Source organism: Thalassophryne amazonica, chromosome 17, assembly GCF_902500255.1.
Source record: "Thalassophryne amazonica chromosome 17, fThaAma1.1, whole genome shotgun sequence".
Taxonomy (NCBI): domain Eukaryota; kingdom Metazoa; phylum Chordata; class Actinopteri; order Batrachoidiformes; family Batrachoididae; genus Thalassophryne; species Thalassophryne amazonica.
The window spans coordinates 40,756,124-40,763,318 of NC_047119.1; the positions used below are offsets into that span (position 1 = coordinate 40,756,124).

General features: G+C 39.9%; 1 protein-coding gene across 4 annotated transcripts in view; it reads left to right on the forward strand.

Moving 5' to 3' along the window:
* The window catches only part of mfsd14ba (major facilitator superfamily domain containing 14Ba), a 26,312-nt gene extending 19,806 nt beyond the window's left edge, over window positions 1–6,506 (forward strand). For 2 of the 4 annotated variants that reach the window (XM_034191432.1, XM_034191431.1), the window contains exons 11-12: window positions 1,588–1,751; window positions 4,494–6,506. In XM_034191432.1, the coding sequence (XP_034047323.1) occupies window positions 1,588–1,751; window positions 4,494–4,763 (434 nt within the window). In that variant the 3' untranslated portion in view covers window positions 4,764–6,506. Of the gene's footprint in view, window positions 1–1,587; window positions 1,771–1,877; window positions 1,938–2,692; window positions 2,704–3,623; window positions 3,643–4,493 lie in introns of those variants that run through there. The other 2 variants (XM_034191433.1, XM_034191434.1) reach the window with 2 other exon arrangements.
* The last annotated feature ends 689 nt before the right edge of the window (window positions 6,507–7,195 follow it).

Sequence of the window (7,195 nt, forward strand, 5' to 3'; positions counted from 1 at the left end):
ATATTTCCACATATATTTTGATCTAGTTCCAAACAATAATATTCTTTATGCCTTGCAGTACTTAATATTCAAAAATGTATGAATCAGCACAAGAACCAATTATACAGCTGTGTAACATAAGAGAACATCCTTTACATGATAATAATATTTAAGTTGCTTGCATCATGACCAAGACTTGCTGCCGTTTCAGTCAGAATATAGGTGGCACTTCTGTCTGTTGTTTTGGTCCTATCCAATGCTGCTGCAAGTCCTGGTGTTACAACAGCTTTAATTTTACTGGCTTTTTGTGGCACTGGCATAACAAATTCTTCATCTGGACTTTCTGTGTTCTCTTCACTCTGGCTGGAGACAGTGTCAGGTAGTGAGACATTAGATGGTCCAGGCTCCTCCAGTTTCTCTTTGTATTTTGCTTCTGCAGCTTTCCTTTTTTCTGCTCTTTGTTCTTTGGCAGTTTGTATTTTATCTATGCCTGTCATGCATCCTCTACCTTTCTCTCGCTGAGCAAGTAGGAACTGTCTGTCATCTTCAAACTTTATCATTGTTAGGACATCCTGATGTGCCATGTCAAACAAGTCCTCCAAAGATTCACAAAACACTGTTTCATCTTTCTTCTGCTTGTCTGTATTGCGATTCTTGGTCTTTTTCAATGTTTTCCATTTTCCGAACACCTTTTCTAACTTTGTGATCAGATGCTGCTTTGCCCTCAGTGGGATTCTAGCTCTCTCCCAAAAAGAAATTGCCATGTCTATAGAGGCCACAGCAGCATCATGGACAGTTTTCTTCAAATCAGTGTGTTTGAAGAAAAATACCTTGAGTATTTGCCCATTTGAGGGCAATTTGTTTCCCTTTATTTCAGTCGGTGGAACCAATAAGGTATACAAATGTTCTACTTCTAGTAGCTGACATGTTTTACTGAAGTTTCCAGTTAATGGTTAAGCATGTTAAGTCAGCAAGTGTCTCTTTTTTACATTTATCTCATGTTAGATTCACCATCACCAAAGATCTGAAAGAAAAGAAGCTGTGAATTGAAGCAAAATTTTCAGCTTGTAGCCTAAAATAACATTTTTGAAAGTATGTTGTTTGTGAGAAATATTTAAACCCAGGTATAGTTTTAAATTGAATATAAAATTATACTTTAGTTACACTCAGGTGGTTAACTTCTATCCTCTTTATAAGTGATGTGATTAGATACTGGATAATGGATAACCTATTGCACGGGCACTCGGGCAGCGATAATTGATATATTTACAACCTTCAGCTATGATGTGCTACCTCTAAATATTAATGTATGACAAAAATATTTGGCAGGCTTTCTTTTTTCCCAAAGCATCATAAAATGAAGGGGTGAGAGTAATGAATTTCCAACTTTTATTTTTTTGAACCACCCTATTGTTTACAGATGCAAAATGATAAAAAAAAAAAAAAGAAAAAAAAAGTTGCTGTCCAAATACTTTTGAACCAGACTGGGATACATGCGTCAAGCAACAAGGGGAGCTGCAAGATTTGTGTTTGAATGTTTGTTTGCAGTACCCGGTAGCACTTATACTTCCAACTTTCAGACAATGAGCTCAGTGTCTCCCCCTGCAGGTGTGGTCCAAGGAATGATCACCGGGATCAGAGGGCTTTGTAATGGTTTGGGTCCAGCTCTTTATGGATTTGTGTTCTTCCTCTTCAATGTTGAACTCAGTGCAATGGACCCAATCCAAGGAGAGTACAACATCGACCCTCTGCCTCTTCACAGTCCTACTGAGGTAACATACACATTGATACCTTCTCATTTTTACTGAGGAAACATGCTCACTGACACGCAGTCCTACAGAGGTAATGTACACACTGACGCCAACTCAGTCCTACTGAGCCAGCATGTGCATTGAAAACTACTCAGTCCTACCCAGGCAGTGTACACATTGACGTCCACACAGGTCTACAGAGGTAATGTGCGCATTGTCAAATACGCAGAGGTACCAAAGTAACGTATGCATTGACGACTATGCAGTTCTACCGAGATAGAATACACATTGATGCCTACGAAGGACTACTAATGTGTGTTGTCATTTCGGCTGCTCCCGTTTTGGGACAGGCTCGCCACAGCAGATACAGCCAGACCACATTGGTAATTGGCACAAGTTTTATGCCAGATGCCCTTCCTGATGCAACTCCAGTTTTACCCAGAGAAACACACACACACAGCTGCTGATGTTCCGAAGAGGTCTCCCATCCAAGTACTAACCAGATGCTGAACTGCTTAGCTTCCGAGATCCGATGGGAGCAGGATTACACAGAGCAGACCGGCTGCTATGAAGGACTACTAATGTAGCTACTACTGACTACTAATGAGCGTACGCATTGAAAACAACACAGTCTTACCAAGTGGAACAGAGGCCAGCAGGGATTACTGTGCATAAATAGTTAGTAAAACTCACTCCCCAACACTAAAAGGATTCTCTGGTCACAAGTCCAGGGGCCTCATGTACAAAGCGTGCTTACGCACAAAAACGTGGTGTACACCCGTCTTCTCGTCCATGTGCAGATGCATCAAAAGTGACTTGAGTGTGGAAATGTGCGGTGCATTACGCAAAAATCCAGGCTGGCGTATGCACGTTTCTACAGCTATTGTGCCACATGGACAGGTGACGCAGGGAACCATTAATAGTGTGAAAACAAGAAGTCATCAGAGTGATGTGCACATCAGAGACACACGGATGAACATTTAACACACCCACGTGTTTGCAGTTATATGAATGGATATAAAAGTACACACAAAGTGATGCATGGCATGATTCATGATTAATCCATTTAACAGTGTACTGAATAAACTGCCCCTCTGTGTCTCCACGTAATTTCCAGTCATCTATAGTATAATTTATTTTCTGTCTTCATGTTGTCTGATGTGACGTCGTGGGGAATCCCTGCTCAAAGGGCCTATTTACATGAAATTGCATGTTTAAATGGGGCGTGGCCGGGGAGGAGTTTGGTTCCACGTTCATTTCCACATTTAGTGGGATGTACAAACAGAACGTGCGTAAATTCATGCCTACGCACACTTTGATACATCTGAATATATTTGTGCTTACTCCAGATTCAGGGTGTTGGCGTACGCCAACTTTTACTAGAAAGTTCACACATCTTTGTACATGAGGCCCCTAAGCCCTGGGTTTTAGCCTTCTGGTTAGAGAGTCCGCCTTCCATGGTGGGGATCGAGAGTTCATTTCCCGAGGAGTGTGAAGAACACAATACAACACAGATTATTCAGTGTTTCGTAGTTGTGAATGTTGTGCCATCTAGCAGTCTGTGACTCACGTGAGAGGTTGGTTTCAGCAGGGCTTCGGTTTAGGGCACAGTGTAAACACACCTCGTGAAGCATGGACAACAGGACAACATGGGGGCATGGCAGACATTTATCACAGGTGCTACACCTCTTCTGGATAATCCTCTCAACTTGAGAGAACATGTCATCATCATAATCACTTGTGATCTCGCTGAATCAGCGCCATGCACATCCTCGTTTTGCCATTGTTTATATGTGCTGGGAGATGCCGGAACTCTGCTGGCACCGCGGTGCATTCTGGGAAGTGCAGGGGGATTTTGGGAAACATTAAAATACCAAATAGCCACTACACAAGGTAACTTATGCATTGACACCTACGCAGTCCTATTCAAACCCCAACCTCCGGTATGGTTAATTGAATCAAAGGCAAAAGTGCAAAATATGGCAGTTCCTTAAATGGTCACTTGAGGTTGTCTTCAAAAGAGAGTGACTTCCTGTAGACCCTCATGTTAAAATGTCCAATTTCATAGCAGACATAAACATGTTTACAGCCTGGTACCAAAACGGTTTTTGGTCTTAATAGCTTGTTTGCCCCTGCATGACAACAGGGGTGACTTTTTTAAATAGCTCATCATTTTAAGATATTTTAAGCCATAAAGTTATGAATAATTTGGGGAGTGTTTGCTTTGAGTGACAGCTAGTGTGCCGTGAGCCAAGTCCAGAGCCTCGCTAGCAGAGACCGCTAGCTCTAGCCACTAGTTGTTGTGGACACACCGTGTCTGTCCTGTTCCAGTATTTCTGTTGAGTGAAATTTTTATGTTATTTAATTTGTATGTTAGCACTGTTGGCAGGTTTTGGTAGATTAGTAACATTGGCTTTAATGCTACGCCACAAACCCAGTCATAGTTTTTGATGCCTTGAACAAAAACCATGTGTCCACAAACATATGCATTAATAAAACACCCAAACCCAAGTTAGCCTGTTAGCTGTAGCTTGTTCGGTAACTCTGAGATGGGGGCGTGTTAAGGCTTCTTTTGTCCCGTCCAGGTCAGGTCTTGTTCACGCAACACCTCTTTGAGCTTCAAAGCGGTTCTTCACAAAACGTCTGAGTGATGCCGCTTTGATCAGAATATATACAGTCTGTCATCCTACCGCAGTAACATATATACCAACATCTGAGGTACCGCACAAACTTGCATCTGCCATCTCTGTATGTCTCTCTCAGCGATCGCTCATCCCTGGCCCGCCCTTCCTGTTGGGCGCATGCACGGTGGTCATCGCCTTCTTGGTTGCTGTCTTCATCCCTGAGAAATCTTCCTCATCCTCGTCCTCCCAGTTGTTAGACTGTGATAAGCCCTGCCCAGAAAGCAAGGACTCACTGTCTTCATTGGTTGGTGTCCACATTAACACGCCCCTCCCGGGAAGCGATGAGGAGGCCCCGCCCATGGCCAGTGACGAGGACTTTGAGCCCCTGCTACAGGACAGCATTGTTTGACAGACAGGTGGAGAGAATAACAGAATTTACATGATTTATTTATTATTTTGTTGCAACCAGTAACATACATGTTCACCAAAAGGTGGTGCTACATGGAATCAGATTGTCCAAAGACTGATTGATGGCAAGAGCGTTTCTTTGACTGAAGGCTGGACTAAGTATCTTAGGTGCACCATATTGTTACCAATAAGGTTGAGGGGGCGGGTCACTATTTAATTGGACAGTGGTGAATTTTTGATTGACAGGAGCAGGGTTATCGCGCCATTTAAACTTTTTTGATTGACCTGTGGAATTTTTTTTTTTTATGGAAAAAGGAGTGTGGCCAGTGAAAGTGCTGATCTACTGTATAACCATCTGAACAGGAAAGTGTTTTAAAAGTTAAAGTTTAAAAATAAATGTATCTTTTTGAAAGACATACTTTAAAGTGTTTTTTTTAAGTTATTGTACAAAATACTTTTTTAACCGTGTTGAAACACATCAGCACTTTTTTGGTTCCTCTCTACTTTTATTGATTTTGAAGTTTACTGTGAAAAATAACATATTTCTTGATGTGTAGATAAATTTACCTGCTGTAACAATGCTAACAACTTAAGAATGTGTTGAGAAAAGCAAAAAGTTTGAAAAATGTTTTAGTAAATCAGTAAATGGACCAAAACCATTTTTATTAAATTCATCACTAAGAAAGAAATCGATAAATGATGTAATAGTGACATAGACAAAAAAAATTTCTAACGTAATGGTGGGCTGTTGATTGTCTGGCGTTCTTATCAGTTACACAATAATTGTTATTTTTCTTTACTTTTGTTTGTTTGTTTGTTTGTTTTATTTTAACTTTTTTGTTTTAAGATAATATACAAATAGTGACTGGTTTGGAGGGCAGCATAATGGAATGTCACCCCGAGGGATCATTGTTGCCCGCAGCACCATTATGCTGCTCGATAAACCAGTCACCATTTGTTTTATTATACATCTGTGTAGTTAATAAATTTGTCTTTACAATTATATGAAAAAATTGCTAAGTCATTTTTTATTTTTGGTTATTGTTACTAGAAACAAATATGATGTCGTCTGCGATGCATCACCCTGCGCATGCGTGAAACATTGTTGGCCCATTATGACAAAATCGGTCCGCAATAACTCATAATGTTGCCCGAAATGGTGCAGAATCAGTCAATAATGTGCCTATTGTTAACTTTGGATGATTTATTGTGAAAAGTATTGCAATTATTACATGCGAACCAGCCAGTCAGAACAAAGGATTTCAGTCAGATGTATAATAACATAAAATAGCTTTATTGTCATTGTACAAGTACAATGAAATTGACTTTTTAATTTATTTTGCAAATTAAGTTTCCATCTGCAATTCTGAAGCAGTCCACAGCAATAAAAAAAAATGGCTGTTTCTTCTCCCGAAACCAGCCATGGAGTCATAGGTGATTATTTTATTGATTAATCAGCTGCTTGTTAATCCTAACCATTAAGGGGCAGAGCCAGGATTTTTTTTTTTTCCTCCCCATATGTTGTGATCAGTGTTTGGACCTTGGCAGAGGTTTTCAGTCTGATGTATCCAGAGGTTAGGCAGGTTCAGCCTGTGATCAGGATCATCATTAACTGATCAGAGTCAGTGTGCATGTACAAAAAACAAAGCCTTCAGTGTGTCGACTGAAACATGGAACATGCTGTCGTCTGTAAATGTACCAGCTGCTTGTTGGTAAGTGGAAATTAAAATTAACCATAAACACCAGAAATCAGTTTTTATTCATCGCATTATCTTGCGTGACAATGAAGATGTATACATTTTTCTGCTAAGTTTCCATGTTTGTGTAGTTTCAGGTGCAACACCGGCAGATATTCACAGAAGTGTACTTACATCAGTCTAACATATTTAGCTTGGTTTTTCTTTCTGCATTTGTTGGGTTGGACAGAGCAAAAGCTGAAATTTTATATTTAAATTCATGAGTTCTTTAGTTTTATTTTAACTGCAAATGCAATCAATTCTATTACCTTTTGCTAATGAATTTCATTTAGCACTATATAAACTCCCTTTATTTATTGAATTATTTATTTATTTTTTTTCTTCTTCATGGACCTGCGTTTGAATCCTCACGCTACCCGACTTTTTCCTTGGACAAGACATTTAAGCCACATTATTTCATTCCACCCAGCTCTAAATGGTCCAGGCCTCAGATGGGGGAGTAACCTGTGTCTTGTCTACAGGGAGTTGTAGATTCTAATCCACTTGATGTTACAGAATCCAGAGATAAGCACCAGCACCAACGGGACTCTGGGCTGATTTCAGACTTCTTGCAAAAACTTTATTTCCAAAAATGTTTGGGTACATATATACTTCTCAAAAGATTGTATTGAATCATTATTGAAAATGCATTTGCATTTTTAAATAACCTGTGCCTTTAAAGAAAATGTAATTATTT